The sequence below is a fragment of the Eimeria mitis genome, genomic scaffold, assembly GCF_000499745.2.
Source record: "Eimeria mitis Houghton genomic scaffold, Emh_scaff11, whole genome shotgun sequence".
Classification (NCBI taxonomy): Eukaryota; Apicomplexa; class Conoidasida; order Eucoccidiorida; family Eimeriidae; genus Eimeria; species Eimeria mitis.
In genome coordinates, this window is record NW_013567587.1 from 51,072 (window position 1) to 74,735 (window position 23,664).

The 23,664-nt window shown below is 52.1% G+C and overlaps 5 protein-coding genes across 5 annotated transcripts; 3 read left to right on the forward strand and 2 right to left on the reverse strand.

Moving 5' to 3' along the window:
- Positions 1–1,478: 1,478 nt before the first annotated feature.
- Positions 1,479–8,342, forward strand: EMH_0007800 (uncharacterized protein; the record flags this gene model as incomplete). The annotated part of the gene is made up of 14 exons (XM_013494290.1): positions 1,479–2,268; positions 2,447–2,653; positions 2,844–3,177; positions 3,386–3,538; positions 3,696–4,062; positions 4,199–4,492; positions 4,607–5,033; positions 5,171–5,322; positions 5,458–5,549; positions 5,756–7,128; positions 7,253–7,411; positions 7,539–7,611; positions 7,722–7,853; positions 7,964–8,342. The coding sequence occupies 14 exons, from the start codon at positions 1,479–1,481 to the stop codon at positions 8,340–8,342; spliced, it is 4,932 nt and encodes a 1,643-aa protein (XP_013349744.1).
- A 1,511-nt stretch (positions 8,343–9,853) lies between these two features.
- On the reverse strand, positions 9,854–12,073 carry EMH_0007910 (programmed cell death protein, putative; the record flags this gene model as incomplete). Its single annotated transcript, XM_013494291.1, has 8 exons — positions 9,854–9,921; positions 10,027–10,082; positions 10,321–10,514; positions 10,643–10,688; positions 10,946–10,985; positions 11,211–11,632; positions 11,764–11,846; positions 11,972–12,073. 8 exons carry the CDS (start codon positions 12,071–12,073, stop codon positions 9,854–9,856), a joined length of 1,011 nt encoding a protein of 336 aa, XP_013349745.1.
- Positions 12,074–13,111: 1,038 nt separating this feature from the next.
- Positions 13,112–14,114, forward strand: EMH_0008020 (vacuolar ATP synthase subunit e, putative; the record flags this gene model as incomplete). Its single annotated transcript, XM_013494292.1, has 4 exons — positions 13,112–13,120; positions 13,341–13,540; positions 13,643–13,799; positions 13,899–14,114. The coding sequence occupies 4 exons, from the start codon at positions 13,112–13,114 to the stop codon at positions 14,112–14,114; spliced, it is 582 nt and encodes a 193-aa protein (XP_013349746.1).
- A 903-nt stretch (positions 14,115–15,017) lies between these two features.
- Positions 15,018–16,021, reverse strand: EMH_0008130 (CutA1 divalent ion tolerance domain-containing protein, putative; the record flags this gene model as incomplete). The annotated part of the gene is made up of 4 exons (XM_013494293.1): positions 15,018–15,065; positions 15,205–15,237; positions 15,366–15,464; positions 15,926–16,021. 4 exons carry the CDS (start codon positions 16,019–16,021, stop codon positions 15,018–15,020), a joined length of 276 nt encoding a protein of 91 aa, XP_013349747.1.
- Positions 16,022–20,125: 4,104 nt separating this feature from the next.
- Positions 20,126–22,972, forward strand: EMH_0008240 (lipase domain-containing protein, putative; the record flags this gene model as incomplete). The annotated part of the gene is made up of 1 exon (XM_013494294.1): positions 20,126–22,972. One exon carries the CDS (start codon positions 20,126–20,128, stop codon positions 22,970–22,972), a length of 2,847 nt encoding a protein of 948 aa, XP_013349748.1.
- Between the last annotated feature and the right edge of the window lie 692 nt (positions 22,973–23,664).

Consider the following 23,664-nt stretch of genomic DNA (forward strand, 5'->3'; position numbering starts at 1 on the left):
CAGTAACAGATGAGCTTACACTAGTTGAAAGGCCAGGGAATAAAGGACAAAGCAATCGAGAATGGGCCTCCTTCCTCTCGGACGATCCGCTTTGTCTGCGACGAGGAAGTTAACTGTTCAACGCTGCGTCTTTTTTGTGCTTTGTTCCTCTAAGTAAAGCATAACTGCGTGTGTTTTGAGTTTCTAGATGACCCGATCCCACATGAATGAACCGGTGGCGATGCCTCGCCCAGGTCCCCCCTCTCCCCCGCCCTCCCCGCTGCCCTCCCTCCCCTCGCTACTGGCCGTGCGCCCGCCAATGGCAGCTCATTGGCTCACCGTCCTTTACATGCGGGTTGTAGTTTGCTGTTTTTTCTTACCACTTACTGTAGGCCTTTTTTGCTCGCGGAACAGGACGCTTGCCACTAGAAAGGCAATTTCGTTCTGCAACAGCCCGCTTGCAGCCAGCCTGCTCCGTTACTTCGCTTCCTCGCGGCTCTGTCGGCCACAGGCTCTACCCCCAATCATTTGTACTTTGCCATGCTATAAAAACGTGCCAAGGGCATATATCATGGAGGACCATTGCACCTTTCTACCCAGCTGGCGAGACACCGCAGCGCAACCGGCAGCATGCACATAGTAGGGAGGCTCATACACTGTTGCGCCCAACGTCTGACGACCCCACGCTGTCCGTGCATCTCTGTTTGCTGTAGTATATTTCAGCAGCCCTGCTATCTCACGCGCTGAAAGCTGCTTCGCGTCGACTTAGCAGCCTCTCTTCCCCTGGCCTCTCCGACTCCACGCAAGCTAGGACCCAGGTGCCATTTTCACGATTTAACGGCACGTTGTGTTCAAGGAACACATCAGTGGCGTGTATTATTTGATTAGTGCCGCGATAACGGCGTACATATCGCGGTGTGCTCTATTACTTCGAAACAGATCCGGGCGGAGTTGGAGGTCCTGTCCAGGAGCAGCTACAGATATTCATGAGAGCTTCGTAGGGACTGACGGAGTTAAGCATCACTGGAATATCTTGCAGCTGCATGGGTAGCGCCTTCTGCCACCATGCCGACTGCAGGCGCAAGCTCATGACCTGCTTCTTGCTGGTCTCTTGAAGACGCTCGATAGGTGCTCATTTCTCCCCCTTTTCCCTCCTGCTTCCTGTTTGCCTCCGCGCCAAGTCGTTGTGGCACTCCTCCCTTTTTTGACGCTGAGTAATTCGCTTGTGGCCTCAGCCGTAGGGGGTTCCTCGTCCATGCGGGTTCAGCTCAACGCGCACATCTTCAGCTAAACAGCGAAACCTGTCTCTGGCAAGAGCTAAAATGAGCGCTCCGCCTCTACAAGATCCCCCTTTGGTCGGCGTGCCAGCTCATACGGGGACTCAGAGCGGAGCAGTTCCTTTTCCCAAGCGCAGTATGCATCTCCTTTCGCAGAGTCGTCTCATTACCGATGGCACAGCCCACCACTTCATTCTTTGTTCCCCCGCAGAGGCGGTGGACATGGCTGCGGTCCAGCGCCAGTGTTCTGTATCCACGCCAAAGGGCGCAGAAGGGGTTACTCTGTATCATGCACCGTATGCGGGCGGGGCGGGGCGCCGGGTAATTGCAGTTTCCGTCCCCATTTCGCTTGCGGCCTCTTCCGTCCTAGCAATGGAACTCCTAAAGAAACGCCTGTTCGCGTGGGAAGACGACCTCAATGCTGCCTTCGGAGCCATGGACGAGGACGAGGACCCAACCGGTTCAGGCGATGCAACGACAGGAAGACAACAGGCAGCAGCAGCAGCTGGTACTACTACGGCTGCCAGCGTCTCCGCAAGTCAGCCAGTGGGTCCCCAGCAGGTAGCTCCCGCTTCTAGCAACGCGGTGGATGCCGCAGCGGGTGCAGTGGCTGGTGGGGCTCCTATACGACCGCATCCAGGGCCTAGCACCGTGCCACCCGCTCAAGGCGTAGGAGGTGCCCCCAGTCAGCCAAACTCTGGAGGTCAGCGGCCGACCTTATTCAACCTCCTTGAGGCATTGGCGAGTGACAGTGTAACAACGCCGGACCAGCGAAACTCGATCCGTGGCATTGTTACAGATTTCCTAAATCACGATCTCCCCCATTCAAAAGTATACAGTTTCATTGGGGCTGTTGTTGGCCACGATGTGCTCCATACGATTGTAAGAAAGCTGGAGAACGAACCGGGAAGACTTGGAGTGCCAGACGCGGGGGGTCTGGCGAGAATAGAGAAAGCCTTTGGGCTCAGCAAGACGACAAACCAGCAACCAACTCACAGCCCTCAACCCTCAGGTATGGATGTTTTGCCCGACTTCGTTGCCTTTGCAGTTGCCGGAGTAGTGGGTACTAGGGCCTGTTTAGGCGGCGTTCCTTCGGTTCCGCCTCTTCATCGCGGCGCCTTCAAGTGTCGCAGTGTCGCTTCTCTCGTTTCAGCGTTTGGCGCCGGTATGCTTGTGTTTGGGTTGAACAGGGAGTGCCAGCAGCACGACTCCCCATGGTGTTGTAGCAGGAGGGGCTCGATCGGCAGTAGGGGTTCCGCAGGACCAGCAGCAGGCGGCCGGTGGCGCTTTTGATGGTGGGGCTGCAGGCCCAGGCCTCTCGAATAGAGATGCCATTCTTAGGGTTATCAGGCGCAACCTTGACTCAAGGCGGATGCCTCCGCAAAGCACGAAGGATGGTAAGTAGCTTCTCTCCGGACGAGCAGTAACTGCTTTAATTGTGTATAGGGAATTAGCAGCCGTAACGGTAAGAGCAGTAGTACCAACGTTAGTGGCACAGGGGAGAATGCAATGATTAATGTACGTCGCCATTTCTCTGTGTGGGTACAGAGTCCGAGTGCTGTTCTGTATGTATCACTACTGTTGCAGTGTTCGAGAAGGTTCGTTGGCTGCCAGTGCGGCGCCCCTTGACTCCCGTCCCCGTGTTCGGGCACACGCTGATATCCTTCAGCAACAAGGCTATATTCTTTGGGGGGACGAACGAAAGAGGCGAAGGCGTAAGCTTTCGCAGCGCCTGCGTTATAAATCTCAATTTCTTCTCATCCCGCATATTTGTTTTCTGCGGAGAATATCCATCCGAAAGAGACGGTCATAGCACAAACGGTCTTACCTTGCAGCACAGCCCGGGCGTGATTCTTTTCGGAGGTCTGTCGGGCAATCACTTTTGCAATGATGTCTACATTCTGGAGCTGGACTTCAAGAGGTGAGGAGAGGAGGTATACAGAATTGCTACGATGTGGAGCAGGCTGAAAGACTTGTCTAGCGGCACTTTCAAACCAAACAGAACGCCTACCATCGTTTCTATGTTTTGTCATAGATTGCGAAGTCCAGCAGCTTTAATGAGCCTTGTATCCTACACAGGATTCCCCAAAGGGACTCGTGCCGAGTATGCTGCCGTTGCATGTACACAGATGGGTGCGGAAGCATCCAGCGGGGCTGCCCCCTGCACCGCGCGATCAGCATGCGGCCTCAGTTTTCCCCGCCAAGACGGAGACTGGGAATTGGCGGGATAGCAGCTCAGACAACCTATCGGAGTTTCTCTTTGTTTTCGGAGGGCGGACAGGGTAAGCACCATGGGTGACAGACAAGAGCGGCATATATCAGCGCAGTGAGAAGACACACTTCAGATATATAGGAGACCTTCACCACCAGTGGAAGCGTTGCTGTAGTGCCCCTTAGTGCATGTAGCTCTATACTTGCTTCCTTTGACCTTGTGCACAGTAACCCAAGCGTGTCATTCCATTGCTTGAACGACATGTGGGCTCTGCACATTACGAGCAACACATGGACGGAAGTTCGTGTCGGGGATACGAAACCGCCTCCTCGATACGGGTTTTCCATGATATGGTCGGAAGATCTTCACCTGAGTTTGTTCGGAGGAGAGACGCACGGCGCCAATGGGAGGGTTTCCTGCCGGGAGCGAGTGCTGCTTGAGGACTTCTGGCATTTCAAGATTAAGGATATAGTGAATGAGGCACACTCTGGGCCAGTAGTCGTAGGAGAGTGGCAGCAAGAGATCTACGAGGGGAAAATAGGCCCACGCTCCCATTATGCAGCGATCTTCATCACCCAACGCTACCAGGAGCCCGTAAGTTGTACCGGCGACATTTCTTGTCCCCTTTGCCTCGGGGAGGCACAGGGTAGAAGTCCACGGTTGTGCATGTCCCGTGTGGGTCCATTGCTTCTTTTTGAACAGCGTGGTACTTCTGTTCCTTGGTTTGCAGAGGGCGGAGCCACGGACAATCGAACGGCTCATGCTGATAACTAGTGGCGTCACAACAGTTATGGAGGGTGGCCGGGCCCGCGCCACGGAGACAGATCAGATCAGTGTCTATTTCTTTTCTAAAAAGCAGTGGTACACTGTCAAGCCCCGATATCCTGCGGACTATGTCGGAGAGCCTTTTGGTGCAAGACAGCGCCATGTCGCCTGCTTTTTCGAGACGCACAATCCTCTCGCCAGACCCACCCGCCCTCCCGTTCCGTGTTTGTTCATCCACGGCGGGTTCCGGCGTCATCAGGTGGGCGCTGGTGATGGCATGCCGTATTCCACGTAGAATCTGTAGTTGTGGGACAGCTCATTGCCTCTGCGCATCGCGAACGATACCACATAACGTCTGCTGCCTTCTGCTCAGGTGCTCGGAGACGCTTGGGTGTTGTCTCTTACGGGTGACGATCCCTACAAGGGGCTAATGGCGCAGGGAGGGCCAGGCGCAGTTTCTTGCCCAGTTGGGGGAGAGTCGCTCCATTCGCATCTCATGGGGCACGGCATAAACTCAATGCGAATGACACCTTCATGGTATCAACGGGACACCCACACGCCGGGCATCCTTTGGGCACTCTGCAGCCAGCAAAGGTGGCTAATGGGGGCTATCGCACAGCTGATAGACAACGCCATGCACCCGTCTGTAGGCTGCCGCAACGTTTGGATCAAGTTCGAAGAGACCCCCGACAAAGATCCCATGCTCTCTGTGCAAGACGACGGGCAGGGTCTTGACTACCCGGCAATGAATAAGCTTTTGCGCCTCTATGGCAGCTTCGAGCCGGGAGAGCGTCGCCGGAGTATGTCCTCGTGTCGCCTGTTTCCGATGACATTTCATTGCTTCAGGTCTTAGCATACAGCGTTGTGTTCTCGCATGTGTTCTAAATGGCTTTTCATGGGAGTAGCTGCAATCTTGTTTGGGTGCGCGCGCCTGCAGAGGGATACGAGTACGGCTGTGGCTTCAAGATGGCCTACGGCCGTATTGCCTCGAGCTGCGCCATAATGTCGAGGACACAAGGGACTATTGGCATAGGCATGCTATCTTTGGAACTGATGGGTCACTGTGACGCCCGGGAAATTGCAGCGCCTGTGGGTCCCATTTAAGTCTCCCCGTTTCTTGCCAACCTTCCACTCCTCAGTTTCTCAGCACGCGGCCGAGTTAGTATTCGGATTAGTTTGGGGTAGTCATGTAAGGACAGCTGTGACACTGTGCTGTGCATGCAGATGTGCATGTGGCGTTTGCCGAACAAGGAGCTAATCAATAGGGACCCCAACAACATGGCAGATCACCGGCACCACCAGCGCTTGCTGATGACGTAGGACAAATGCCATTGGTTTAGAATTAGTCTGTGCTTACAGTTGTTGGGAGCAATTTTAGAAATCATAGCATTTCTTCGGAAATGATGTGCCGTTGTCCAATTTTAGGAATGACGGTTCCAGTTTATTGACTAGAGTAGGTCCTGTGTGGAGGCGACCCTAGGAAGTGGTCTGCTGCGTACTACTTGTGGTGTGTTGATCTCAGTTACACTCCTTTCACAACCCCATCGCTTTTGGCAGAGCAGATAAACGTGCTGGGTACAATGCCGGGGTCTCGCATGGTGTTTTGGGATCTTCGAGACGACCTGGATTCCTTGGTGGTGGATTCGCGAGATAACATGATGTACTTGTCGTCGGCTCCGGGTATCCGTTTGCCAGGTCAGGGGAGATTTGGAAGCTCTACCGCATCAAGGAGCGGTGAGCCTGGGGGATGTTCGTCAGAAGTCAAGATGGCGGATCAAACGAGTCCGGCTACTGGGGCAAGTACGACGGAAGCCAAACCCGCGGAGACCCAGGGGGTGCCAAATGGATTGGCGTCTGAAGGTTCGGGAAATGGCAACGATGAAAAGCCACAATCAATTCGTGACCCTTGCCGACCACCCGTTGATGAAGCTGCTGCAGCGAATGCCCAAGTGGGACCGGACATGCTGGATGTGGACGAAGATGGGAAACCGCTGAACACTCCAGGGCAGGCTGGCTCTAGTCCAGCAGGAGATGGAAATTCAGGAGAGGGCGTGAAATCGGAACAGCCAGCTGAAGGGGTGGCGGAGCGTGCTACCTCGGCAGATGTCCAAGGAGAACAGGCCAAGGGCCAGAGGGCTCTACCTCCCCATTTCCCTCTTTGGACAACTGCGAGGCATTCACCGGACTACTGCTTGGCTACTTACTTATTTTGGCTTAACTTACATGCACCGGCCACCATACACGTCCAAGGCATACCTCTTTCACCCCAGCCGCTGAGCTATGGTGGGCGGCAACGGGAGTCACGAGAAACGAAGGGTGCATCTGAGGTTGCTGAGAGTAATGCTGAATCACACATCAGTAAGGAGCAGCAAGAGGCGGCAGAGTTACAAGCAGAGGCAGCGAGTGGTCTAATTGCGTCAATATCCCGCCCTCAGACAGCCTTGGCAGAGAAACGGTCTGCCGACGGGGACCTCATGGCAGACGGCAGCCCCTTGTCGCCTTCGTTATACCTCTTCTTAAAGCAGCGCCTTTATGCCCCGGTAATTTGCCATCCTGCAATGGGGGGACACTGCAGCCTGCGTTCTGACTGGAAGTACTCTACGCATGCATTTGCAGCTGACGAATCGACTCTTTCCAGCTCGTATTTTGGGTGTGCTCTTATGGTGTGGTTGTGTGTGCCTGAACAGGTAGAACTTTCGTACCTTTTTACTCCGGCAGATCACGATGCTGGCTGCTTCGCGCTGATGGGTTTTTTGAACGACCCAACGGGCGAGTCATCTCAGCCCAGGGTTTGTGAGGCAGGGGTATTGCTCTACTTCAAGCAGCGCCTCATTCGCAAGCTGGAGTGCACTTTTCCAGACGCGCCGAAGTATATTGAGGCGTCGCGATACCCGCGTAAGTTTCTTTGAGTGACGTCTACGTCACCTGAGCGTGCGCAGCTGAGATTCTAGACGGTGTGCATTGTGATGATTACGTGCTGCTTAGTGTGCTCTTCGTTTTTGTCTTTGTGGGATCTTAGCGAGTGAACGACTCTTCGGGCAAGATGGGGAGCCCCCTCAAATATGCCGATATGCCTTTACCGCGGTGATAAATGTCCCGGAGTGGATGTTGCCTTCTTTGAACAAGCAGGAATTCCTTCACGAGAACAACAAGCCGTACCTCAAGTTTAAGGCGAGATGTATGCCGAACCAGCCATGTGAAGCTTCCCGCCCGCGGCTCAGCTGATCATCGTTAGTTTTTATATCCAGCGCTGCAGCCCATGTGGATTGTGGTGAGAATGTATGCCGTTCATTTGCTGCTTGCAGGCCTAAAACTGATGCAGGATTATCTTTCTCGTTGCAGGAATCCGCAGGCACTGAATGCGTGGATCGAACAGAGGTGAGCAAGTGTTGGTTTCCCTTTCCGCGTTCGGCTTGTACAGCCCTATAGAAATCGTAAGGGTTCCTATTCAAATATGGCGAATGATTGTGCAAATGGGTTTTCCTCAGAACAAAACGACTAAGCGAGTACCAAGATATGCAGAGGCGGAACAGACCGAAACGCCGCCTCAATGAAGACCTAACAGATGAGGAGCAGCCTCGCCGTAGCCCAACTCCGCCGTTGACGCACTCTAGCTCAGGGTACGCGTTGACGCTCTGCACGTTCAGTGTATTCTTTGACAGCAGCAATACCAGGGCAGCCTGCGTAGCGCTTTGCCATCGCAGTTGTTTTGTGTTCTTTCTTTTTGCAGGGCTCCTATTTGGACGGGACAGCGAGGCAGCAATGCAGGATCTGCGGAGGATGCTCCAGCCGCAGCGAAACAAGTACAGGAGTCAGGTGGAACTGAAGATGCGGCGACGTATCCGAATGACGGGGATGTTGCAGCTGAAGACGCGATGGGTGCAACAGCTCCTGTCAAGAAAGGTGAGCTGGGCGCCGATGATATGGCTCAGGATGGAACAGGAGCACCTGCAAGTGTACCCGTTGCCAGTTACACTGAGTCTGAAGAGAAGGAAACAAAGGAGGAAGGTGGCGGCGATCTCTCTGAAGAAGCAACAGTTGGGAACAAGGCGGAGGAACCCTGGACCCAGGAAGTTGCTCCAGCAAGCGATGCTCCAGCGACGGAATGAAGGAATTTCTGTTTCGTTGTTCTCTAGCGCACGTACAGCGGCCATGGGGGAGCATCCTCCTCATGCTAGCAAAGCAGACATTTCCAGGGATGATGCATAGGAAACCGTAATGCTTGGCCGGCACACCCACTATCACCCGCAGCAAGGCCGCGTTCAGAAATACGTCTTGGGCGGCGGGCTGGTAAAAGGCTGCGCTGGTAGTTGACAGCAGTGCAGAAGTTCAGCCTGACGACCTCATGTTGAATATTTAGGCTGCGCTCTCAAGGCCCAGGCCAGATGATTGAAGGTCCCCAGCAGGGACAGGAATGCAATGTTTATTGGCGTCTATGGCTGTTTGTGCACTAAATAGTACGACGGAGTCCGCAGACATGGGCCAGCGTCGTCATAGTGGGACATTGTTGCATAGTCATGTTCCCTTAGCTTGAGGACGACGGTGGGCCGTTCGATTCACGCATGGTAGAGGGAGACAAGAGTGGCCTTTATCTCGTCACACCGCTACTCGGTGGGACGAGTTTAATTAGATGCGGCTCAGTCCAAACGCTGAGAAACGTTAGTACCCGTTCGTCTGTACACTGGAGCCGAGCGGAACGGTTGCCGCTACCGTTCCACCCTGCTATTCAAAGATTCTGTTTTGGTCAAGCTCAACGAATTATAAAGCACGCGAAAGTACCGGAGTTTCAAATACAATCGCGACCCCTCGAAATGTTTCGTACAACTTGCACCGTTTTGCTCGTGGCACTCGCGACGTTTCAAGTACCGCTGGTTGCTGGAGCAATCGATGCGATATTCTTCATAAGTGTTGCGTCTGAGCATCAAATACCCCTCAGCGAGTGCCATATTTCTTTCTGGACACTCGGTGACTCTACACAGACTTGTAGGGAGGGCTGCTCAGCTGTGGGCGGCGCACGCATTGGACTGAATACCTTCGAAACCAGTACGTAGTTCGATTGGTGTTTGTGCACGATGGAGTCTTGAATGCTTCTGAAGATTTCAGCAGCACGCGATATGCCCTAACGTACCTCTTGACACTCCAGTGCCCGCACGCAAGTGTAACCGTCGAATCGTGTCCTGTGATTGAATACCCGTTATTTCTGCCCCACGGCCCGCTCGTCGTCTTAAAACCGTCTGACGCGCCTGTTAACCTTGGCAGGCTTATTGTGGGACCCCGTCGGTGAGCACCGTGTTCTTACGAAAATGACCAATTAGTGAGCAAAGTAGTGACTGGCGTATACTCTCAGGACGCCGGCACGTGAAGAACAACGGAATTCTACGTCCGCTGAAACTGCATGGGAGCAAAAGATTCGCACACTGACTTGCCCCCTTCTACGCAGTTTTACCCCTACAAACCAATGGGCCCTTGTTGCATACACCGGGTGGATTATCCTTATAGGATTGGCGTGGATTGCCAAGACAAGTTACACTGAAGCTGCGCTGAAGTTGGCGCGGAACATATAGGTGATCCGCCGTACAGATGTCCATGCATGGCGTGGCGCATTCACCGGAAAATAAAGTCATAATATTTCCTGGGCAACGACGTGCTCAACAGTGTAGATGGAAGAAGGAATACAATCCTTCCTACCTGTAGTAAACACACCATACCCAGACAACAATCAAAGTGACTGGCGGCAGGGCAATCTCCACCCAGTCTTGGGTCCACTGAAAGCATAGGTTGTGCTTAGCTCACACGTAAAAACTGCGACAACTCCCCATTCGACAGGCGCTGCCCCGGCCGAGTGACGCCTGCGCACGACACGGCACGCAGGAAGCCCAATATAAATCTGGATGCTTCTGCTGTTACCAGTAGAATTCTGTTACCTCACGCATCAATCCACCGAAAAGAAGCCTGCTTCCTCTGACCGGTTTCAGTTTCTTAGGTGGTTTTGATTTATTCCCCGACTGTTTTACACTCTACACTTAACCTACTAGAAAGCACCTGCACCAGAAACAGCAAGCTGTTGGGGACGCATGTGTGAGATACCGTTTTTCAATTTCTTCAGCAGCTGCTGGGACAAGCTGCATTTCGAACACTCGATCGCTGCCGCAATGCGGGCAAGGAGGAACGGATGCTGCTTTCCCTTTAGGAGGTGATATGAACAGGGGCTTCCCTCCAAAGCTGTACCGGATTGCCTGCTTAGGGCTCCTGGAAAGTCGTTTTTGCAGCTTGAGAAAAACCTAGTACCAGCGCGACACACATCGCCCAAAGTAAACTCACCCCAGAACTTCGTTTCCAGATCTCGTAAATACTAGGGTGCGTTGATAGGCATGAGGACAAGAGTTTAAAAAATACACTAAAGGCATACTTTGTCAGGGCTTTCTTCATATTCTTCCCCCTCGGCGATACTGTTCCTGCACGTATAGCACATGCACTGGATTCGGTTGCGCATCATCGAGCACGGTGCTCACCAAAGTAGGCCCTATTCCCAACGTGATAGTATCCATTCAGCAAACGGTAACTGTGTTAGACGTACTGATTGCCTTCTGCCTCCTCCGCTGTACCCTGCGCTTCGCTGAGCCACACGCCCGAGCCAGTCGATTTGACAGGGGTAAAAGACTATCCCTAGGCATACTATGCAGCCATATTGCTCGAGTTAAGGAGGGCTTACCGCTGTTCGTACTCGAGCTGTAACTGACGTGCCCGCACTCCTGCACATAAAACTCGGCGATGGCTAATTAGTAATGTTGTAAAATCTGGGTCCGCTAGGTGCATTCGGTTGCATGAATGCGCATTAGGAAGGTAGCGATTGCTTTGGGAGTATGGATGTCCGCAGTTCTATAGTTTGTAAGGAACGATGGAGGCCAGAATGCCGCACTGGTATACCAACAGCAGCTGGTCCATACTGGAGTTGTATCATTTCGTGCAGGCCCCACCTGTCGCGTCGAACTGAGAGTTGTCTGGGGGTTCATCCTCAATACGGACGAAAAATGCCGGCATCAGTTCATTCGCCGTTTGTGGCGTTTCAGTGCATCCTGGTTTTTGTGAAGACGCTGCTTCTGGTTCGCAGGTCTTCCCACTCTGCCGGCAGCCGTTGTCACTGCACGAACTAGCAGAGGCCGTGTAGCCGAACGCCGCTTGGAGCCAGTCAGATGAATCCGGTGAGGAAAGTGCGTCATTCCCTTGTGACCGGTGCTCAGGTAAATTATCGCGGAGTTTCTTTTCAACTTTGGCGGATGCAGGCGCTTCGACAACGCCTCTCACAACCATCCAGCCGTCAGCTGTCTTGCCGCATGTCGTTTGCTTGTGGCACCCGAAAAGATAAAGACAACGTTTATTTGCACAGTATGGCGTTGCTCTGTAGATATTGCACAGAAAAAAGTGCGCGCGCTTGTTTTACAGTTTCGGCGAAGCAACACTGGAAGGTTAAGCAGAAGAGCTTGGAGTAGCTGGCGACCGTTCTCTCTCCAACGGGTAGAAAAGGCTTACATTTGGCAAACAAAGTCAAGCTCCGCACCGCAGTGGGAGCAGATGAAGGGGAAACTCTCCGGAACATTGCCATCGATCCAAACCTGCACGAAGGCGATGTCAACCAGCTTTCGGCTTTCAGTATGTCTACTACCCTATTCAGGCACGTCCCTGAACAACTGTGTCCTGTGCGCTTCATAACTCCAGAAACAGCAGATCTTAGGCGTACCGGCTGGCCCCCAAATTTGCTTAGGGCTTCTGCCGCTGTCTTGTCGCCGTCAGGAACTAGGTCGCCGAGGAACCCGATGAACACAGGCGCTTCACCTGACATATTACGGTTCCCAGCTATTTCATCGCAACCTTGCACAACTCCGCAGGCGCTGCCTGAGAAACAGAAGTTTCCAGTTGTGCAACAGAAGTTGGTGATTACAACAAAAGCCCCCTAAGCTACCTCAGTTACAGGTAAAACGAGCGAGCAATACCACAGCGTTATACGCAACTGCACCGCAAAAGGAGCAAACTTGCGATGCTACAGCAAGTCAAATAATACCATTTAACCATTTATTTACTATGTGGATTCGTCCTAGAGATATGTGACCTTGCTACTAACGTATATTTAGGGACAAAGCCCCGCTAAGGTCGCGGCAGCCCTACCACACTGAGGACGAACAAGCGCTCTTGCTGTGGCCCGCATATTAAACCTAAAGGTGCGTGAAACTCTTTTTGTAGGAAGTTGAAACACACCGGATATATAAATATACCTTTTACGTGGTGGCGGTTTGCCGATTGCCAAGCCCATCAACGGAACCCATCGGGCACACTAGGCAGCGGCGTCGCCGCCAAGCGGACTCCAGAGTTTCCCAACCCCTGTGGTTTCACATAGATTACCCGGTAAATTTTACAGCTCTAAGCTTACCACGAAGCAACTAGTTTTTCTCGTTGGCTCACCAACGAGCTGCTCAGCAACACCCCGCTGCTCGCGAAGCACGGTTTTTGGACAGTTGGATGGTTAACCGAGTAGAACGGAGTATAACTCTTAGCCGAGTGCAGTTATTATTGATTTTGGCAGCCAAAATTTTGCGCTGCCATGGTTCATGGCGCAGCCGGACAGACAACCGGATTCTGAGTGGTCGTTCGCCAGCGGTGGCCACCGCCGTCAGTTGAGGTGGCGATACCTGCAGAGCCAAGCGCTGCATTCAAGCCGAACACCGACAATGTCATATATGGGGTTGAAAAGTTAGTGACAGACAGCAATAAACGGCTTTCCCAGTGTGCTCATCTGCCTTAGCAGCTCTGAACTGTGCCATTCTCTGCAGGGAGTGGATGACATGTGAAGTGTAGTTTTGTATTTACCCCGGACACGGCGAAAATGGCGATGGTAAGCAAATGTGGCAGGCGGAAGGCATTGTTATGTGTTCTATATTTTCCCCAAATTAGCAGGAGACGCACGCAACGCCATGCGGGGGCGGGGCATTATCTCGCAGACGCGATTTTGTCTATAGGGGACTGTGTACTGTTGCTCCAATCCATGAGGAGCCTTTCCTTCCCACTGCCTTACATCTGCTGGCACATTGAATGATGTCTGTGGTTTTCTGCAGGATGACAAAGAGGCCCTTGCCCAAATCCAGCAAATGGTGAAGTTCATTTTGAACGAAGCCAAAGACAAAGCTCAGGAAATAGAGGCACGTGCATTGGAGGATTTTAACATTGAGAAGCTAAAGATTGTTCAGCAGATGAAGGACAAGATTCGTCAGGAGTTTGACAAAAAGGCGAAGAAGCTTGAAGTGCAGCGTTCTATGTAGGTGCCATGCTAGACAGGCGTTGAAGTAGCAAACCTGTGCCTTGTCCGGGCTCTGGTGTGAATTCGTTCATTTTAAAGGAACTGTGTGTGCTGCTTTAGCGACCGATCGACGGCCATTAACAAGGCACGCCTTCGCCGAATTGCTGCCCAAGAACAAGTGGTGAACGAAGTTTATGCGCAGTCACAGAAGCAGCTGGCAGCCATCTGTTCCGACAGTGCCCGGTACAAGGAGCTCCTTGTGGATCTCATTGTGCAGGTGAGAACTGAGCATATCTATTCATACAATTCCTGTGAAGCTTTTCGGCTTCTAGAGATATTACTGTGGACCTGGAAGCGATGAGTTTTGCGAATTTAGGGTTTGCTGCGCCTCTTGGAAGCTGAAGTAATCATCAGGTGTCGCGAAATGGACCGGCAAGTCGTTGAAAGCATTCTTCCGGCTGCTGCAGCAAAGTACAGCAAAATCCTCAACGATGAAGCGGGTCTGAAGAAAACGGTTAAACTTTCCATTGACAAGTTGGGGCGGTACCTCCCACCCCCTCCTTCTGGTGATAGCTCTGTGCCTTCCTGGTAAATTAAATGCACACGGGATTTGTATGTATGCTCGTCGTGGCTCATAGACACAGCAGGACCGACTGCGACGTTGGCACTACTAGGGGGGTTGGGCGCAAGGGTTGAATTGAGTTTTGTTAAGCTGCTGCCTGTGATGCGCTTGTTCAGCTGTGGCGGCGTCATATTGCTGAGTGCAGATGGAAGAATATCGTGTGACAATACTCTAGATGCGCGTTTGAGGATGGTAGTTACGGAGTGCTCACCGGCCATTCGTATGCACCTATTTACAACTCCGATAAAGCACTGAACATCAGAGGGAAAATGCTTGGGCAATTTTCGTGCACTTAACCCTTTTAACCGGCCAAATTTGTGTGAAGCCCGGGCTTCGAAGGCTGTTCACGTTCCTACCCCCGTGCTACTATGCAGAAGTGGGCGTAGCCGGACCGCACATTCTGTAAGCTTTTCCTGAGCTTAACTGGGCGTAGGGCGGTGCATACGTAGGGGAGTTGCAGGTGATGCGCTTGTGAGGCGCTGTTTCGCTCAATTATTTGGGGCTATGCTATCCCAGCTGAAAAAATACAAACTGAGCACTGCGCAAGAGACTCCTTAACGCCGTCAGCTTCCACTGCAGTATGTCCTGCACGGGGAAGGAAATCACTTCATGTCCAGTGGGCGTGTACCGTGCGGCCCAACGAGAAACAGCAGTGGCGGCAAATTTTGCATTTCGTGTGACTCCACAACTTCGCCGTAAAGGTGCAGGCGTTTTCTCTGCTTGACACGGTTATGTTTAGTGTTAACTCGCCAGTCTCCAGGAATCATGAATGTAGAGCAGATCCCGGAGTTTGGAAAGCCAAAATCTGGCATCTGCTCTGCATCCATGATTGATGCACTGCCGTCAGAGTCTCATAAAACAAATTGGCGAGCTTTAGGTGCCCTTCGATCGGGTAACAGCTCGAACCCACTCGAGGTAGTCCTGCACAGAAGTATGCACAAGGGAAGCATAACCAAAGACCTAACATCAGTACTGTCGAACTACTCGTGAATATTGGGAAGGAGTCACTGCACAGGACGCAGTTGCGGAAGGTAGCTGGACCGCGGAACTTTCTGCCTACTGGGTTGCCGTCCACGACGTCAGTGAAGACCACCTGGTACCCACACACAAAGACGAAGCACATCAATATCAGATGCTAGGGCGTTGCGTATACTAACTGCACTTTCGAAGGTAAAATATTCTACTGAATGACAACGGGAATAACACCGTAGTCCCACCCACCTCCGGGATCTCATACGAATGTTTGTCCTTTATTGCTTGCACCACTGCTTGAGTGTACGTCCGCTGCGTCTTGATGATAAGCAACACCTCAGAACTTTTCTGCGTCGTCACACACCAAAAAAATATGTGCCTTCAATCACAAACATCGACACCTGGCACTTCAAATGGCGACTGCAACAACTGTACTTTGCTGGTGACAACGCCTATGAAGGATGATAGACAGAACGTGCCTCTAGTGTCCCCTTCCACTCATAAACACTTTCGATTGCAGGTACGATTTGTACGCATGCGGCGAGGCGCTCCGTGACGAGGTGCTGTGCGATCTGCACACAAAAAGGAGAATGACACGCTTCGCACTGAGAGATAGTAAGTGCCATGGCGCTAATTTATCAGGCAAATTACTATGCAATACCGTGCATGTGCGTTACGTGTGCACGGATTGCCCCTAGCATGCTAGGCGGAGGCTGCATTCCGTCTATGAAGCGTCTATCTTTAATATACAAAGAAGAGAGAACAGGGACGGACTAGGGGACGCGGACTTCACGACCGACGTGGCTTACAGCTCGTGCTTCTTCATTGCTGGATGCCGTCGAATAGCCAACGACGAGACCTGCAGCATTCGCCTCCGGAACGCGTTGAGGGGTCTTGGTTTCCATCTGCGAGGCACGTGAGCAGTCATGACCTGGGTAAGCTGGTGAAATAAAATGCGTAAACGCTCTCTGCCTCGAGTGCACACTATGAATGAACGTATTCGTGTTGTATCGGGGTGTGTACAACGGCAAGGAAGCTGAAAACTGGCCGAAACGGCAGCTGCCAGCTGAACATGCACGTCGCACGACCGCCATTTAGACAGCTCTCAAGCTCTAAAGCACTTTATGTCATGAAAAACTGTTGTTGCAAGGACATTACTGCACGCTGATTTCGCCCACATGAATGGCGTTGGAGCTCAAAAGATCAGGAATGCACCGCAGGAAAAGAACTAAGAATGCCGCAACGGCGCATGATACCCCAAACATCGCGAATTACGTCAAAATCATTACTTAAAATGCCAGAACACAACCATTTGTGAACACTACTCAAATTTTGCCACCGCCTGCATGCAGCCCTGAACCATTGCTCGCCAGTGTCTTCCATGTGGCTTGCAACATTCTGTCGGTTACAGGTCGAATAGTCTTTTGCAGAACGCATCAACTATTAATACATAGTCACTGTGCACCGAGACGAGTTGAGGCACAGCCAGTCTCCTCATGTGCAGTCCACTCTATCGAAGATTCGGAACGCTGTATAGTTGGTTGCCACCAATAAGCCAACTAAGCGTTTGCGTATTGAGTTTTGCACAGCATAAATGAACTACTCTTCCTGATTTTCCCGATATACAGCATTTCAACAACTAATCAGACATGTGAGCATTCACATGGTCGTGTACCTGCCTGCACTCCCAACAGAATACGCATCGTCTTCGCCAAAAAGAACTGGAACCCAGGCCTCAAGAGGGAGGAGACGGGGAGGCACTAATTCAACGAAGAGGGGACACCCGAAACGACGGGGAAATGTATGCATTTGGCCTCCAGAAGGACGGAACCCCACTGGATGCCCAATGCACGGTAACGAACTCTGTGCAGGCGTAGCCTGCAGTTTTGCTCTGAGGCACAAGCACACCCGAATCATGAAGAGGAAACGGAGTGGCAAAAAAACGAAACGCTGGGGAGAGGTAAACTCGGACCGTCAACTAGCCCGTTTGAAGACAATTCAGTGTTGGGGAAGCAAAATGATAGGTGGCACATGCATTTCAAGCGCTTTAACCAAACGCAGTAACGTAAAAGTTTCCAATGAACAGGGTCGACTAACTGCTTAACGTGCGTGTGGTATTCAACAGCCCAACTGCCCAATACATTCAGACAACAGACCCAAGACTGCGTCACATACAATGCAAGCTAGATTAAAGCAGTACACGCTTCGAGCTCGTGAATACATCTGTCAAGTTAACGTACGTAATCGTTAAGAGCGAGAAATCGCGATTGCTTGGGCCGAATGGGTACATACATGGGCAGCCTTGTGTTCAGCAGGAATGTGCAAGAGCGTCTGCAGCGCCTGCGGCGTGCCCTACAACTGTAATTTGATAATCAGTGGTTCGTAAGGACAGGAAGTGCTCGATGTGCATGCGTACGGAACAAGTGCAGTATTTGTCATGCAGCCGAATTGCCCAACGTTGGTCCATTTTCTCTCATGTACTGGGTCGATTTAGAGTACAATATGGCACGCTTCGCCTAATTATCCACCGGTTTCCCTGCTCTTCACCGAAACATCGTTGTCTGACCCGTCTTTTGACCCAGTTGTTGGTACGTAAACCTGGATTATCGCAGCTAGACGCTTCTCGCCACCGCTTGTAACAGCGCGGGAGTGCATGACGAATGCAAAAAGACTCGGGGAAAGAAAATACGACAAACGAATTTGGTGGGTCACTTTCGACCATCGAGACTTGGATTTAGTGGACTTGCGCTCTTTGCGAACCTCACAGGATGGCGAGCTGGGAGCCACGTCTGCCACCGTTGGAGGAATATCTGTGCGCTTTGCTCTCTGGTCAACGCGTTCGCCCACTTCATCGATTTACACACAACTTTATGATGTCACTATACCACTGCAGTAGGTTTTTTAAAACGGTCAATCGAATCAAAGAAGATTCCTCGATATCTCCCAAAAAAACGGAGTTTGATACCCTGAACGCACGACTAACGGGACGAACGGGAACATAATACGATAATACTATGTTATGTGATCACGAGAACGGCGTGCCGGGCCGGTTTACGAGGATCGCATGGGCGAAACAATATATTTGCCTTTCTCGATTCAGCATTACCAACTACAAAGGTGGGCATGCAGGTTGCGGCGTAAAATTTGGCCTCATACGGACCGTTACGAGTAATTGAGGCGTTGCGTCTGTAGGGGGGCTCACGCTTTTATATCTGCTTGTTCTACCGTCCCAAAAGCTTTCCTTTGTGATAAAGACCCTTCTTCTACCTATAGTTCGCTCGTTGAAGCTGCTGACAATAGCGTTATTTTTGCATTTTGTGTGGCTTGTCCCATCCCCCTACTCCTTTGTGGCCTGCCGAACATCACCGACTCCCACGATATTTATTGCGTTGGCTCGTTCGTCGTTTTTAAGTTGGGGTGCCCATATGGAAAAGTGGTCCCCAATCCAGCTGCAAGGAGCACAGCGCCCTACATGACCAGTGGCCAAGTCACTAATATCAAGCTGGCCACAGCTAGATGCAGATTTTTAGCAGCGCCATCACAAATGAGCAGTATGAGCAGATGTCCCTTGTCTCCCTTGCCTTGACATATTTCTTTCTCGTTCTTGTCTTCTAGTCCCCTCTCCCGAGGTTCTTCCCTTGCTGGGGTGCACCCAATCCCTGTTCGTTAACTAGGCATTTCCTTCCGTGCCATGTGTGGGGAGAGAACGGGGATTATAGGTAGTTTGTTGTTTCTCTACCTGGCTTATTGCCTTCCTTAGCAGTCCACAACAATAACTACCGTAGGCACTGCCATCAACAGCGCACGGCTACAGCGGAATCGTATTGCTCCAGCACTACAACACGTTAGTTGTATAACGTTCGTTATAGAGCAAATGTCGTCTATTGGAGAGAACACTCGGTATTGAATATTCTCGTTACATTACCGCACGGCACCCCCCAGCAGGGAAAATCCGCGAGGATGGCGCAGACGACAAGCAGACTCTGCAGCATGCAGGCTCCTCGGACTAACCCGCGGGGCACGCTAGGGAGGTCCAACGGCTAACCAGGACAGCAACGCCAGACCTTTGTTTCTCAAATATTTTGAACATCGTTTTCTCTGTGAATTGTTGATTGTATTCTATATCGGTACTACTAGATCGCGTTCTTCCGTACATTGGGTTATATAAGGTACTAATGGATTGCGGTATCTATCCGTTAGCACTGTCCCACGTTTATTGCAATAAGCATTAAGACAATAGGAGTAGACAAACTGATATGTTTTTCAGATGAATAATATACATATATATCCTAAACTGCCTCCTCTCCAGTAATCTCCTGTTTAACCCCAGGAAAATACAGGAATGCTACACCAGGGCTCCGTGAAACTGCGTGCGCGTAAATAAAGGCGCGAGAACCACGTTATTTCCCTAAAGTCTGCTCGGAAATGCTCGGGAAAATGGTTTTGTGACTCAAGCATGTAATATTTAACACTTTGGACGTAAACGAAGCCAAAGCCACTGGACCGGAACAACGGGAGCCCGACACCATCGTGGTCTGCAGGCCCCGATCTATAGGCAGAGGGCAGGCAAGATAAGCGTGTTGCAACTTTTCCCCGAACTTAGCTTATAGTTAGCTCTTGAATAACACCAATTGACTCTGTTTTGAAGTGAGTGAGGCGTTTCAGCTCCCCGTGGCCGCACTGGGGTGGGTGGAGCCGACCGGTGACCAGTCATACATGTTTAAATTGAATCGCATTCCGCAACCTGTGAATTGTCATTGAAACGCCACTTCGACCTTCTAAATTGCTTTTTGTCAACCAGGTTTCTTGTTATTTCGTCTCATGAAAGCGGGATGCGCAAGAACTCTGCGTTCACATGCTTTGGGAAGCAAAGCCGTTCACCCTGAACAGGCTTCTCGCGAGAGGGTGCCGCTTCGAAGGACCCACTGGTTGTGGCAGTGAAAATTGTCACTGGCTCAGTAGTACTTAAGGGGGACCGCATGCATGAGCCGGAATAATCTTCACATAGGATGCTGCAGCCCGGGGGTTCCAGAAGTTGCCGGGTCTTCCCAAGGACATTTGTGTCCCACTGCGGCAGATTTTGCCCATTTATCGTCTGTGTATTCACATTCCTGCCCTTTGCATTGCCTCAGGAGCACATAGAGCCCGTCAGTAGTGTAGGCGACCCTCATGTCGTCTCATCAGGTCAACCTGTGGAACCGGCCATTGCAGCTGTCCCTCTTGCCTTCTCCCCCGAACTTGATACTGAGATGCCAGACGATCGTCCTCAAGTTCTTCTCCTGTCCCCTCCGTTCGCGGATAACGCTGTCCAAGGGACTGAACCAACTTCCGCGTCACCTTCAACCACGGACAATGCCGGTGGCGATTTGCCTTCGAACACAGTGTTGCGTGGACCAGTCTCACCGACTTCAGCTCCCCAAGAATCGGTGACTCCCCCGCATCAACTGAATCAGTACAGTTCTATCCCACAGTTTGCTCCTATGACGGTTACCATTGTTGTTGGAGCCGGAGAGACTGTGAGGGACTGCACTGAGGAGCTTCCATCCCAGAGTTTCCTGATGAGCGTCGCCAGACGTTTTCAGCAGCTCCAGCTCCTGCCCCTGCTCGCAGCCTTTGGTCAACAGAGCTTGAAGGTGGTGACTAACCGCGTGCACTCTTCTACTCCGTTGGTTCCTCCTGCTCCTCGTCTTCTGCAGGCAGATTCCCTCTTGCTGTTCCGCGAAACTTCGACGAAAGAAAGGACACAACAAACGATGCTAGTAGAAGTAGCGTCGCGAACACCCATGCTCCCGCAGTTCGTCTGGCAACGGGGCCTGGGTTTCAAGGCTCGAAGTGCAGCGGTACAACCCAATATCGCTCTGTGGTCTAACCAGTTGTTTGCCCCTTCTCGGCAGCCCCGCCTGATGGAGAGGGCCGGCTCAAAAAACCAGCCCGTCTTCGTGCCACAGCACGTTCAGCCAAATGTCCTAGAAGGACTTCAGGAGAAACCTCACTCAAATGAGTCGCAAGGGACAACTCCTCAACTTGGAGGTTCCTTTTTGGGAAGTATTCTGCAAGCTCTTGAAGGTTCTCCCATTCGAGTTAATTTAGGAGATATGGCATGCGCCGCACTTCCTACATCTGCTTTGAACCGGAAGCTCTCCTGCTGGCTTCTGGGAGCATTCACTGAGCGTATTCTTTGCCGTACCGCCTGGTTTGACCCTTGTCAGGCCATAAGCGAAGAAACGGCCCATGGGAAGCCGCCCTTGTCTCCAGTAGTGTTGCCACCAGGGGGGCCGGAGACCCTCTCCCTTCCAATGAAGCGTTTACTGCATCCAACTAGAGGAATCCCCAAGAAGATCCCAAAAGATGTCATTAAGGAGGAAGGGCCTGCTTACCAGCTGTTGTGGCAAGCACTCACCCGTCTAGATGACATCTGGGCGCTCGCTTACTGCGGCCGCGAGCTGCCACCCGGGAATCCTGGAGCGGCAACTGCAACGGGGCAGCCACCTGGAGGTGAGGAGCGGCAGCGACACCTACAGCAACAAACCCAGCAGCAGCCGAAACCCGATACGGCACACCGAGAAGGCGAGGAAGATAACGAACGCGATAAGGGGAAAATGCAAACAGAACTACCACCGCCCTTTTCACTGTGGGAAGGCGCATCTCTTCCTGGTTTAAGAGGGACTCCACCGCTTTCTTTGTGGAATTTAGGGTCCACAGCAAAGCCTACATCTGCTGCTTCAGCATCTACTGAGGAAGCAGAAGAGGGTGCGCCAGCAGAAGTCCCAGAGGCGCGAACGGGATCATTCGCGTCCACCTTAGGGCAACCGCAAAGTCCCCCTTCTCATTCCTCCGGAGACAATGAAACAGCAACAGGACCAAGAAACACATCAACAGGCCCCTCAGCACGCCCTTCACCCTCAGTCAGTGAGGCAAAACCCACGCGGGCGCGTGACTTTTCTCAAGTGTTACCTGACGGAGCGCCGCATCTACAAGGTCAGGACCTCCTGCCCGGCTGGCGGACGGAGTTAGTCTTGAAGGCTCTTTCTCCTGGAGTGGGAAATAGGACAAATGTCTTGGCTGTTGCTGGGAGGAGAGGGACCGACGTGCTGATTGCGTTTAGGGGCACCAAGACACAAGTCGAGTGGATTTTGAATGGCCAGGCAGAGCATGCGTTCAACTGGTTGGGAGAGGGGGAAGGACGGACAGCTGCTGGCTTCTCACACATCTTCAGTGCCGCCTGGCCAGCGCTACAGGTTTATCTTGCCTCAGTAGATAGGCCTGAGGCACCTTTGAATCGGATCATTATAACGGGGTACTCTCTGGGAGGCGCAGTGGCAGCCCTTATGGCCTATGGCATAGCCTTGAATTATCCTAAGAAAGTTGATGCAGTTATATTTGGAGCACCACGTACTGGAGACAGTGCATTCACGGCTGCCTGGGCTAAGAGAGTCAACGGGCGCAACATCGCTTTCACTTTGGACCCCATCCCCAGAACGCCGTGCAAAGAGATGCCCGCATGCGACAAGCCAGGCACGAGGGGCCCTCTGACCCTTCCCCAAAACTTCCTTCGGTTAGCAACATTCGCCCCCAGAAGGAATGGAGCTAGCGGGAGGACTGAAAGCACCAGCACAACGAACGGCTACGGGGACTTCCATGGCCTTGTCTCATTCGGACCTGATGAGCTTGGGGGATCGACACGCAACAGAATTAGTCCCGTTTACGTTAGTTACAACCACATCTGCTCCTACCCATGTTGGCTAGCCACAAATTTCAACCCTGGAGAGCGCCGTACACTCTGCCAATTGCCCGATTTCTCCAATCAGTGGGATCCTGCGCTCTCACCAGACACCTGCCCTGCTCTTCTGTCGTGATCGTTTTGCCGCATCGAGCTGCACATGTACCACCTTGCCTGTGGCACTGACAAGTATATTTAGGTGTTGCTGTAGGTCTAGAATCATTCAAGAGGGGCATCGTGATGCACCGCGCTGCGTGGACGAACTGTGCGAAGATGAATTTGCCATTGAGTGCACTCCTCACGAATGATTCTTGTGCACTCGGCGGTCAAGATGTGAGTTACGCTTTCTGCTGAAGCAGCGAATACGTGCTTCTTTTAGTCCCCTGCTGCTTAGGAGTAAAGAAGAGTAACAAGCCTGTTGAATTTCAGCACTTCGAGCGTTGGCAGGTGGCGAAACACTTCGTCACCCGGGTGGCGCGCAGAGGCAGGCACCCAAGTTACGAGGGAACTGCGTTCTTTGGTACATGCAATATGTTTTTGGCATCTCATAAGGACAAATGCGCAAAGCATGAACCTTCTCTGAACTTGCAATGCCTCAATCGTTTCTTGAGACTTTGTTGCTAGTTCCGTATTTTGTGACTAATAGAGGAGCAGACCGTCACCCCGCCTTCTGGAGGAGACTCCTGCACGCTGTCTGGTCTGCCCGGCTACAGGAAACCAGCCAGAGGCACCTCGCGCCTCTATTGTGAACCCAAAGCAAGCCCGAAAACCGCCACGCCAGTAGCAGCGATACCGTAGCGCTTGTTGCAATATTCCCCAAGGTAATAA